At 36.1% G+C, this 10727-nt stretch overlaps 1 protein-coding gene across 1 annotated transcript; it reads left to right on the top strand.

Annotated features, from left to right (window-relative positions):
* The first annotated feature begins 2415 nt into the window (after positions 1-2415).
* On the top strand, positions 2416-10333 carry LOC145772153 (E3 ubiquitin-protein ligase RNF180-like). The gene is made up of 3 exons (XM_082583994.1): positions 2416-2555; positions 6202-6308; positions 8848-10333. The coding sequence occupies exons 1-3, from the start codon at positions 2474-2476 to the stop codon at positions 9235-9237; spliced, it is 579 nt and encodes a 192-aa protein (XP_082440120.1). The 5' UTR covers positions 2416-2473; the 3' UTR covers positions 9238-10333.
* The last annotated feature ends 394 nt before the right edge of the window (positions 10334-10727 follow it).

Below are 10727 nucleotides of genomic sequence, written 5' to 3' on the forward strand. Positions count from 1 at the left end.
ATTAGCGTTTATTAAATGCTGGTATCTTTAAAGTTATTTTTCGTATAAATGGTTAAACTCGGTCAAGTTCAACTCTTTACCTAGGAAATATTTTTAACTTTTAGGGTCTGGCTTAGCTTTATTTGGGTAGACGATAGCTTCTGCTTTCCAGCAATGGTTCAATTGTAAAAATCAAAGCAGAAACAAGCAACTTACAACTAATTTAATAAAGACATATAATGATCGCAGACCTGGGGAGACTTGTATACTTGCTTCGATTCGGAAATGCAACGAGTCATCGGGCGCTTTTTGCTTGCGTTTGAAGCCCGGTTGCTCGCTTTGTGAAAAAGCTATCAACCTCAACTTTTGCTTGTAAATAGACAGAGATATGTTCTTTAAATTAGCGTTGATTAAATGCTGGTATCTTTGAAGGTATTTTTCGTATAAATGGTTAAACTCGGTCAAGTTCAACTCTTTACCTAGGAAATATTTTTAAGTTTTAGAGTCTGGCTCACCTTTATTTGGATAGACGATAGCTTCTGCTTTCCAGCAATGGTTCAATTGTAAAAATCAAAGCAGAAACAAGCAACTTACAACCTATTTAATAAAGACATATAATGATCGCAGACCTGGGGAGACTTGTATACTTGCTTCGATTCGGAAATGCAACGAGTCATCGGGCGCTTTTTGCTTGTGTTTGAAACCCGGTTGCTCGCTTTGTGAAAAAGTTATCAACCTCAACTTTTGCTTGTTAATAGACAGAGATATGTTCTTTAAATTAGCGTTTATTAAATGCTGGTATCTTTAAAAATATTTGTGGGATAGATGGTTGAAGTCGGTCAAGTTCAACTCTTTACCTAGGAAATATTTTTAACTTTTAGGGTCTGGCTTAGCTTTATTTGGATAGACGATAGCTTGTGCTTTCCAGCAATGGTTCGATTGTAAAAATCAAAGCAGAAACAAGCAACTTACAACTAATTTAATAAAGACATATAATGATCGCAGACCAGGGGAGACTTGTATAGGCTACTTGCTTCGATTCGAATATGCAACGAGTCATCTGGCGCTTTTTGCTTGTGTTTGAAGCCCAGTTGCTCGCTTTGTAAAACAGCTATCAACCTCAACTTTTGCTTGTAAATAGACAGAGATATGTTCTTTAAATTAGCGTTTATTAAATGCTGGTATCTTTAAAAATATTTGTGGGATAGATGGTTGAAGTCGGTCAAGTTCAACTCTTTACCTAAGAAATATTTTTAAGTTTTAGAGTCTGGCTCATCTTCACCTTCATTTAGAGTCTGGCTCACCTTCAAGAAATATTTTTGTTTTAGAGTCTGGCTCACCTTCATCAATTGTAAAGATCGAAGCAGAAGCGAAAATTCAACTCTTTACCTAGGAAACATTTTTAAATTTTAGGTTCTGGCTTAGCTTTATTTGGGTAGACGATAGCTTGTGCTTTCCAGCAATGGTTCAATTGTAAAAATCGAAGCAGAAACGACAGAGATATGTTCTTGATTAAATGCTGGTATCTTTAGAAGTATTCTTTGGATAAATGGTTAAACTTGATCAAGTCAGGAATATCTAGAGAAGGGGATATGAAGGCTCGAAGCAATTGCCTTATTCTCATGACACTACCAGGGCGGTAGTTTGCAGTGCTTTAAACATGTGGTTCTTTTTAAAATCGTAGAAAGTTTTGTAGTGCAGCTGGTACAATGAGCTACAGAAGACAGTTAGCAAATGTTACATAGAGCATATTTAAAGAATGCTTGTTTACAAAGACAGTTGAAAAGTCACCAGTAAGCTGGTTTTTTTTTAACAAAGCCTTTGCGGTAGGCTAGATGTAAAGCAAGTATATGGGTAGTTGAATTAACAAGCAACCATGTGCATGCTGTGAATATCCAGGCCTAATGCTAATAGCGCAATGGAAGTTATCATAACAAAATTTATTAAACTACTATCGGTGCCGATTGTCATTTTACGATAAACACAAATTATTTACGATAAACAAAAGCCCTTCTATTGTCAGACGTAATAAAAGCCTTCGTATCCCCTTCTTTAGATATCCCTGGATCAAGTTTAACTCTTATCTAAGGAGATATGTGGTGTTTTTCGGGCCTGTGTTACTTTGCTTTGCATAGGTGAGATCTTCTTCTTTGCAGGGCTGGTTCAATTGTAAAAATTGAAGCAGAAACAAGCAAATTACAACTAATTTACTAAAGGCGGACACTGGCATGCTTTTTATCGTCATGGTTGACTGATTTCACCGCACTTTTGTACTATTTTTTTGGTGGATACCTCTTGCCTCCTCCGTGACGTCATTGCCTTTTTAACTAAGCATGCTTTTTATCGTCATGGTTGACTGATTTCACCCCACTTTTGTACTATTTTCCTCCGTGACGTCATCGCCTTTTTAACTAAGTGGGAAGCTTGTAAACCAGCTCCGGATGCTGTTGTTCTTCCACCAGAGTTTTTAGTGATTTTTTGTAGGCATTGTATTATGGAATTGAAATGTCGTAAGTGTCGCCAAGCTTTGTTAGAATCCAAATGTTTGGTGACTTCACATGGAGAGGCAAACTTCAGTAAGTTCTAAGATGGTACTTTACTTATAAATACAGACCAGTTTACCACGAATAATTTTATGCCAACAATAAAAGACTGCAATCATAGGTATTGTATTTTATCTCACCATATTGAAGTCAACGTGGGAGCTTTGTATATTAACAGAGGTGGGCAATCTGGGCATTTGCTACTTTAAAAATAGCATGCTACACCGCTACTGGGGCTAAAGTAGTGTGTGCTACTGCCACTAGGACTAAACGGAATTTTCGTTTTGGAGACAGCTTTTTTCGGAGATTTTTTGAAAATCCAACAACGCCTTCTGTTTATTTAGAGAATTTTGTATTCTATTGATATTTTACACAAAAGTTACTTGTTTCAATAATTACAAGCAGTTTCCGGAGCTGGTATACAAGTCCCCCCCCCCCTTGGTAACTCATGACAAAGAGAAATTGACCAAAACATGTGGATTGAAGTGTGTGAACAGTAAAGCAAAGGTAAAGTAGTTTCACCCTATATGTTTGGTCGAGTCCTGCCTTTGTCATGAGTTACCAAAGGGGAGACTTGTATACCAGCTCCCAGTTTCCTTTATGACAGTGCAGTACCATATCGTATGCTATTATCAGGCAGGTTATAAAAACACCTTAATCTTAATGTTAATCAACAGAAAGCAAGATTGTTAAAACCAACTTTTCAATTGGGCGATCATTCATTTCTCTATTGTAAGCTAATTCCTTTCAATAGGCTATACAGATGCCGCTGTAATTTTCCAATTCTCCGAAAAAGGTTTTCTTAAAAAAAGGCTGTCTCCGAATCTGGGTTTTTTTTTTGGGTCATTTTTCGGTCATTGACCGATTTTTTAGCAAAATGTCCGAAAAAAATATAGTCAATTCAGTCAAAATGTCCGAAAAAATGTATAGTCAATTGACTATATATGACCAAAAATGACTAAAAATGACCAAAATAAATAAAAAATGACCGAATTTTTTCAAGTTATTTCGGACAAATGACCGAAAAGTCTCAGCGAAAAAAAAAACCCAGCTCCGAATAGGGATTTCTCCGAATTAGATATTCCCAATAGTAGCAGAACGTGGACTAAAGTAGTGTGCGATATTTCCACTACTTTTGTCTTGACTTAAACTGACACCGGAAGCACTTTGTGACATCAAAATCACCTTGTAAATACAGTAGAATTCGCCTATAGTGACTTTGGCTATATAGTGACACTTCGCCTATAGTGACACCTGTTGCAAAGTCCCGTTTGCATATGCAACAGTTGAGTAGCATTCAGCTATAGTGACACTTCGGTTATGGTAACACTTTTTCCGCGGTCCCTTCAAGTGTCAAATAGGCGAATTCTACTGTATATACAAATGGTATCATTCATTTACACTATCATTTCAATGTTGTTATAAAAAGCATGTTCTGGATGAAATTAATTTTGCACATATCTTTTTAAAGCACAAGCATTTCAAAATTCAAGTTGTTGAGTCCTGTCCGCTTTGGCTTCAGCACATCTTTTCTAACCAAGAAAAATCTCTACATTGTAGCACTGTAAGCAAGAGTGTAGCCAGCAATTTTAGAGGGTACGGTATACATGTTTTTACACATGTAAACAAGCTCGGCAACCAGTCACCAAAGTCGGAGCACACACAGGGAGGTATGGGGGAGCATCCTTCAAAAAAACTTTCAAAAAACATCTTAAAATTGCACATTTTGAAAGAACTTTCAATCTTAATCAATATTGATTGATTGATTTATTTCGTTGTAGGTAAATATAGTACAATAAATACAGCAATAAAAAAGGAATTCCTAGCAACGGGAATCTGCGAAGAGACCATGGGTCTTCGAGTCAACCAGATAACCCAGATTCTAATAGAAGATCTAGAATTGCGATAACAGTTAGTTACGTAATCTAAAAGATCACTACGAATAAGCGACATAGTATAGAGAACACAATGAATAATTCAATAACGAAAATTGAGACAAGGTGTTAGATGATAGTCTTGCACAAAGGAATATATTTAGTAGCCAAAGTAGCCAATCGGTAACATGAAGGTAGTACAAAATTAGTCGTGCTAATATTTGGCGATGAGTGAATATTTGTGTTGCTTTTTAAAAGAATAAAATGCCAATAGTATTATATAAATGACAAAAGAATAAAATGACAATAGTATAACTTTGTTAAGTGATGCTCTAACAGAGTGATAAATGTCATATGAAAAATATTTCAAAGGAAGCAATCGCCCCTTTTGCCCCGTGACTGGAAGGAATGGGGTGCTTTATTTAATGGAAACATTATCAGGCCTTAAAACTCGTGTTTTTTCCGGCAGCCATCGTGACCTACCGAGAGCTCCTTCTCGGCGGCCAAATCTACGTGCTTGGAGGCCAAAATACAATAACGATAGCACAAGTAAATAGCATTAAACTTGCAACAATGTTAAAATGATCACTTAGCGTTGTTGAAGTCTGGGCGACGTCCTGCAATAGAATCGTTGTACCACGCATTAAATGCTTTATCGGGATTGTAATCCGGTATTGCGGGACCATCTAACGACCCTAAATTGTTTTAACTGCTTGCAGCTCAGTAAATTGTTTCAACTGCATACCGCCTTTCATAAAACCTGACCATTTATTCCGTTATGATGTCACCATTGAGGGTGTGAAGTTACTAACCCACAGCGTTCTCAACTATGAAGACATGTGTTTTACCCACGGATGTCAACTAACCTAGTTCTCCTTTTTAACAACGATTCAATGTCCGACAACATTCAATCGATATAAAAACGACAATATTGCCAGCCGATGTAAATTAGCACTTCGGATTAACACTTCGTTAAAATAAACATCGGGAATTGCAAACAAGACTTACAGCGCTGGTGATCGCAGCTGGATATATTCAATACAACAGTGGTGACTATGATGCGCTGACCTAATTCTGCGTCACTCTTTGATACTACATATTTTCGACATTTGATCCACGATCATTCTATTGCGAAATTGAATAATTGGCTAGAAGAAACCGGCGGCCAAACTTGGCCGACGGTGGAAGTAGCACAGGCGGTCATTCAAGCACTATTTAGCGGCCATGGCCGCCGGCTGCTTTAAGGCTTGATTATAAATGGCCTCTACAATTGAATTTGCTTCCTGTATCGACGTTTTATCTGATGACACTCAACATAACAAAAAAGTCATTCTTGTATCTTGACTGGTGTCGATGTCACTCTTGTCGTTATCAACGTTGCTTGATGTTGTTTGCAATAGTTGAATGATTTTTCACCTTGCATGGGAAAGTAGTGGAATGCGACTAAAAGAAAGGAACCTCCCTCCACTATCACTACATTAAAAAAATTAATGCCGCTACTGCAGATGCTGCTCCAACCAAAATGCAGTGACACTACTAAAAAAGTAGTTGAGTTATAAAAGTAGCATACTACTTCCTACCTCTGCATGTTAAACAGTTATCATACTTGCAACAGAAATTTCCTGTTGAACTTAGCTTTGTGAAAATTTAATTATTAAGGACCCAAAATGTTCTATTTTCTAGTTATTTCAAGCTGTTCCAAGGCTCAAAATTGTAAAAATTCCAGCAATGGCAGCATTTACGTGTTTTAACAAATCTTGTTCTACTCTAACATTGCATAGCATTACTGAGTTGTTTGGCTTTAGACTTTGCTGATGACAACGACCTGACCTGTGCAGATGATCGCAAGGAGTCTAATTGGTATATCAATTATGACATTGCACCTGACTGGATGAAATCTAATTTTGACCAGGTATGTTTATGTGCTAAATGTGTAAAAGGCAAGCATTGTTTTCTACTTTTTGAGGTTTTAATGATTTGTTCATCATTTGCAAAACACGGTCACTATGACCATTTAAGTTGAATGGTCAATAAATCAAATTACTTTGTTTTCAAGGTTAAATCAAAAAAAGATGTTTTTAACATCTTACAAAGTTATCTCATGGACAATGGACATTAGACCTCCCCAATCCCCAGACTTTCTTCTGTTTACTTCTATATTGTGACTTTTCTGCATGGGTTTTTAATGCTGATTTCAAAAATGTGCATAAAATTTTTTTCCATCAACATCTTGGAAGTTATTCGCCGTTGCTTAGCAACAACTTTTTATAAAAACTACAAAAATCCCCTTTAAAAGTCCTTTACTTTTAACCTAGTATATGCTGATATCTAGATTATCTGAAAGCACTTCTTCAGCTGAAGAATTAAGAAGAATTGGACAATCGGTACTTGAGTTAAAACCGTTTAAGTACCCAGATTATGCAGTCATGCATGACTGATTTTTGTTAGTTTATTGCCAAATGATACTTGAAAAATGGTGAAAGTTGCTGTCAAGGGGTTTTTGGGGGTGAGGATTTCAAAAATTATATTAAAAAGTGTCTCAGAGCAACAGAAAAAAAGTTATATATCAAAAAATTGATACGAACAGTCATGCATGAATGATTTTGTCGCAGTCGCTTCATTCCTACAACGAGATGTATTCCTTAGGCACCACAAATGTTAAATGCCTGGAGTCATATACAGTATAACGTGAAACCGATCATCTCAATGTAGCTAACATCTAAGTACCCATTGCACTTGATGTTAGAATACACGCTTCATTGCTCGGAAAGAGCTCTGATCAAGTGCAAGATGGTCACGGTCCGCCACAATTTCAATAGCATCTCTCACCCAGCATAATGTAGTCTATGTATTTAAATCATGTGGAAAAAAATGGATTAAGTCAGCTGAACTTAACGTTATCCTTCTGTAATGCATTCACTATTGATCAGTTAGCATTTTCTACTTGTATCTTGTATGATTATATAACGTATTGTATTCACTTCTGTCTAATATTCAGTGTGTATTCATTTATCCATCATGGAGCTGAGGAAGAGTAAAATGAACAATGGTGGTTTGCTTGGTAGTTTGCACTTTGCAGCCTTTAAAACATTTTAAGGAAGGACAATTTGGACCAACTAGGCAACTACTGGAGATGTTCAAAATTCAGAAATACATATATCATCTTTAATTAAATCCTCGTAACCACCAGAGTGGGAAGCTCGTAGCTTGGGATACAGCAGTACGTCTAGCAAAAGTATGGCAGCCTGCTTGCATTCCACTGATGACAAAACAAAATATCCAAAACAAAATTACTCGTTTCGTTGATGAATACAAGAAATACAAACATGCCAAAAAGGAATCTGCTGCCTTAATTAAATTTCGAGAAACACTGACAACACGATTTATGATACAAGTAGAAAATGCTAACTGATCAATAGTGAAACCTGAAATGCATAACAGAAGGTTAACTTTAAGTTCAGCTGACTTAATCCATTTTTTCCACATAATTTAGATACATAGACTACATTATGCTGGGTGAGAGATGCTATTGAAATTGTGGCGGACCGTGACCATCTTGCACTTGATCAGAGCTCTTTCCGAGCAATGAAGCGTGTATTCTAACATTAAGTGCAATGGGTACCCAGATGTTAGCTATCATATATTGAGATGTTGATCGGTTTCACGTTATACTGTATATGACTCCAGGCATTTAACATTTGTGGTGCCTAAGGAATACATCTCGTTGTAGGAATGAAGCGACTGCGACAAAATCATTCATGCATGACTGTTCGTATCAATTTTTTAATATATAAATTTTTTTCTGTTGCTCTGAGACACTTTTTATATATATATTTTTTGAACTCCTTACCCCCAAAAACCCCTTGACAGCAACTTTCACCATTTTTCTAGTATCATTTAGCAATAAATTAACAAAAATCGATCATGCGTAATCTGGGTACTTAAACGGTCATAACTCTGGTACCGATTGTCCAATTTTATTTTTTATTTTATTTTATTTTTTTCAGCTGAAGAAGTGCTTTCAGATAATCTAGATATCAGCATACTAGGATAAAAGTAAAGGGAAATTTTGTAATTTTTATGAAAAGTTGTTGCTAAGCAACAGCGAATAACTTCCAAGACGTTGATCGAAAAAATTTTTTATGCGTATTTTTGAAATCAGCATTAAAAACCCATGCAGAAAAGTCACAATATAGAAGAAAACAGAAGAAAGTCTGGGGATTGGGGAGGTCTAATGGACATGTTAATTAAACTTGAGCATTTCCAGTTTCTACTATTGTAATGCTCTTAGATCAAGCCTGCATGTTTTCGTGTTTAGTATGAACCCACAGATGTAGTAATTTCACAGTTATGTGAAAATTTTCTTAAGGAAAAGAAAATTTGAATAACTCAGGGCAGCAGAAAACCATTTGGCCATCACAATATGCCTTTACGTTTATTTATCCTTACAGGGAAACTGGGTGAAAGGAAAAATCTTGTGTCCCAAATGTACTGGCAGACTGGGAGCCTTTAATTTTACTCAACCTCGAAAATGCGCTTGCCTTGGTGGTGTAGCGCAGCCGGTTTGGTTGCTAAAGTCTCGTGTCGACTTCGAAAAACAACATTTTACTACAGACCAGAAAAAAGATATTGTTCGACAAGTTGCTGTAGATAGCACATGGACGGTTATGGACGAACACGTGCAGCAGAATATATCAATGAATGATCGAAATAGATTAAATATTGTGGTAGAATCTCATTTGTTGAACTCTGTAGAAGACCGACCTCTCACAAGCAGCTTTGAAACTGTTCCGAGTAACAATTCAGAGCAAGTTGTGCTATCAATAAATTGTTCGACTTGATAACCAACGGATGTTGTTATGTAAAATCATTATAATAGTTTCTAGTTTCAATGTGTCTATCGTAAACAACTTAACATTATGCTATATTTGCCACGTCTTATTGTGTGTAGCAATGGGCGTTTCTGCAGTTTTAGTGCAGTACCGAAACAGCTTTGAAAATTGATTAAATGTTGAAATTTAGTCATTTGAAGACTTTTATTTTTATCCCTTTTTACTGACTTCTACAAAGACATTGCAAAATATGTTGTCAAGGTTGCTATTGAGAGCTGTTTAAATATCACATGACTTTTGCCAGGCAAGGGAAATTCGGAATAATGCGTTATTTACCATATTACGTATCAAGTTGGGAATGGGTCTGTGACACTGTGACAGTACACTGGATTCTTTAACAAAATTGCAAAAAAAATTACAATAATAATGAAAACATGTTTTAATGCTCACACCAACTCTTTTATATCTTGAAACTAAAGGACATTTATAACATTGAAATAAAAAAATATATGTGCAAGATTTATACGAATCAGTATCCCTCTACGTATTGTGATTTATTTACAAATGCTTCATTCATTCATCAGCATAACACAAAATATCAGACAAGTATCAACTACATAAATAGACCAAATACAAACTTTGGCAAAAATGAATGCAGGTACTGGGATCAATAATCTGATCAGAGGCTCCAAGCAACTTGAAAGAACTGTCATTTCACTGTTTTAAAAAAGAGATCAAAACGTTTAATTTTACAAAGCTACGGTGCATCGTAAGTGATATCTTATGAAAGTTCGCTTGTCAGGTTCACATGCAATTATTGTACCAGTAAAGTGGGCAATTTAAATAACAAAATCACAATTACTGCAGGATGGGCGGTGGCAATTGACTTGTGGACCGTATGGTTGTCTCTTTGTCTGTAGAGAAACTTTGTACAACGTTTGCATGCATGTACTGTATAACGTGCATAAACTGCATATTTCAAACGTGCTGTTCCTGTTTCTTGTAAAGAAACCATTGATTGATTGATAATGGTGGTTGGGGCGAAATGTTATGGGGAATGAAAAGCTGGAAAACAGCGCCATGCTTTGACTGTTTGCGCTAAGACTAAGTCTAAAGTTTCTATACTAAGGGTTTCAAATTGCTTGAGGGCCAAATGAACACTTGTAAATTACCCCGAGGGCTGCAATAGCCTACACAAACAGTTAAATCATAATAAGAAAGGTAGGAAAAACACACCAACAACGTTAGATCGTAAGAAAAACTAAACCCTTAAAGAACTGACTTCAGCAAATACCAAAATTATAATTGCGATAACGATACAATTAGTGAATAAGCAATGTGATTATAACGTAACAATATGAGATTCTCTCGCACTATAAAATGGAGCGACAGTAGTGCTAAAAAGTTGTGTGAAGTTTGATGGGCATTTTCAGAGTTTTTGAGCAATTTGAAAGTGCATTTAATCTTTCTAAATCTATAGAAAAAATATGTATCGTACA

Source organism: Aplidium turbinatum, chromosome 6, assembly GCF_918807975.1.
Source record: "Aplidium turbinatum chromosome 6, kaAplTurb1.1, whole genome shotgun sequence".
Lineage (NCBI taxonomy): Eukaryota > Metazoa > Chordata > Ascidiacea > Aplousobranchia > Polyclinidae > Aplidium > Aplidium turbinatum.